At 62.4% G+C, this 1,817-nt stretch overlaps 2 protein-coding genes across 2 annotated transcripts; one reads left to right on the forward strand and one right to left on the reverse strand.

Annotated features, from left to right (window-relative positions):
- Nucleotides 1-112: 112 nt before the first annotated feature.
- On the forward strand, nucleotides 113-1,486 carry SPRG_15518 (hypothetical protein; the record flags this gene model as incomplete). The annotated part of the gene is made up of 1 exon (XM_012356284.1): nucleotides 113-1,486. One exon carries the CDS (start codon nucleotides 113-115, stop codon nucleotides 1,457-1,459), a length of 1,347 nt encoding a protein of 448 aa, XP_012211674.1. The 3' UTR covers nucleotides 1,460-1,486.
- Nucleotides 1,487-1,518: 32 nt separating this feature from the next.
- On the reverse strand, nucleotides 1,519-1,817 carry SPRG_21573 (hypothetical protein; the record flags this gene model as incomplete). The annotated part of the gene is made up of 2 exons (XM_012356285.1): nucleotides 1,519-1,703; nucleotides 1,748-1,817. Coding segments are annotated over 2 exons (255 nt in total), but the record flags the coding sequence as incomplete, so codon positions are not given.

Here is a 1,817-nt window from a genome sequence, read left to right on the forward strand (position 1 = left end):
TCGCGCGCCACGCTCAGTTATCGGCCTCGCTTTTCTGCCTTTCTCTTCTCTCTGGTAGCTCTAAAATTTAGACCGGGTCCGAAAAAAGGCAAGCACGCCGACTCGACGATAGATGGGTGCACCGGCCGGGCTGCTCGCTGAGTGCCAGAAGCTGCTCGAGGCGTCGCCGTTCGAGTACAATCAGAGCTTGGCCCCGCACGTGCCAGCCGTGTGGCGCGGCCTCGGCACGTACATTGCGCGCCAGCTGCAGCAGCACCGCGCGATCTTCCTCCCGGCCTTTGGCAAGTTTACCTTTCTCAAGGGCAAGGACGACGCGCCCGCGTTCCTCTTCTCGGACAAGTTTCTAAAGGCGCACCCACGCATCGTAACGAAGCGGCCGCTGCCGGCACTGACCGTCCACGGCGCCGACGCCAACTACTCGACGATTGCCGCCGAGGCCAGCGTCATGAAGGACCAGGCGCAGTCGATCGTCGAGAGCCTCTTTCAGTTGCTTGGCGACGTGACCGAGTCGGGCACGCGCTCGATGCGCATTGCGCTTGGATCTCTCGGGCACATCACCGTGGACGGCCGGAGTTTGCACGTTCGCTTCGACCCTGGATTTGTCTTGCAGGTCGGCGCGTCACCCGCCGTGCAACCGCCACCGATCGCGACGCGCACCGTGCTTGAGACGCTCGAGCACATGGCCGGCATTCCCAAGCCGACGCCGACACCTGTCCGCGACGTGTCACCAATGTTCACCATTCACACGGCCACGCCAAAGCTCCGGGACGAAGAGCCGACGATCACGGTAAGCACGAAGACGAAGCCCAAGCGACGCATGAAGCAGCCGTCGCAGCTCGTCAAGTGCGCGTCCGAGTCGCTCGTCGGCTTTGCACTGCATCCGGAAGCCCCGAGCATTCTGCCTCGTTTCCTCATTCCCGACTACCCGCGGGCGAGCCCGGTGACGTCGGCGGTCCAGCAGCTCATTGTCGAGCAAGCGTACAAGCGCTTGGACGAAGAGACGGCGGCGAGCATGGACCGCAAGCTCGCGCTGGACTGCGACTACGACGCGCGGTTCCGCAACACCGAGTACTGCACGCTCAAACAACGCGCCGAGAAGGCGCTGTCACAGCGGGAGACGTCGGCGACCTTGATGCTGCAGACACTCGAGAAGCAGCGGGCGACGCTGCCATTGCCTGAGCCGCACGTCCCACTGACCGTCTTGCCAACAGCCAAGGTGCGCACGAAAGCGGAGGAGAAGGCTCGAAAAGCCGTGCTACGACAGCAGCTCGACGACCAAGTCGCGATGCAGGCCCGCCGCGACGAAATGCAGACGCGCGTTCAGCGGGACGAAGAGCGTTTCTTCCTCGAGAACGTCCACCGACAAGACAAGCGGGAGCGACACGAAGCCGCAGTGCAACGCCAGCTCGACAAGGACCTGCTGCTCAAGGAGTGGAGTCGCCAGGTGCAAAAAAAGTAGATGACAAGCCAACTAAGTTCCGAGTCCTCCTACGGTGGGTCGAGCTAGAGAGACTTCTATTACAGGTCAGGATCAAACATTGGCGGTGCAATCTGGAAGCTCGCAGGCTTCATCTGGAAGAGCATCGGGGGCGCGCCATTTCGTCGTCGTCGTCGTCGTCCTGGAGTGCAGCGAACACGTTCTTGGGCTTGGTCACTCGGGCTTGGACGCGGACGGGCGCCGTCATCGGCGCCTGGTCGGTCGCCTATACCACAATATATTCGCTGCTAAAGAGGTTGGAAGGGGCACCATGAGGGGCTGCATGAATGCATCGAGGGCCGAGGTCGGTGCGGGGGCTGCCACCGGCACAAACGGGTTG

The sequence above is a fragment of the Saprolegnia parasitica genome (genome assembly GCF_000151545.1).
Source record: "Saprolegnia parasitica CBS 223.65 unplaced genomic scaffold supercont2.423, whole genome shotgun sequence".
NCBI lineage: Eukaryota > Oomycota > Saprolegniomycetes > Saprolegniales > Saprolegniaceae > Saprolegnia > Saprolegnia parasitica.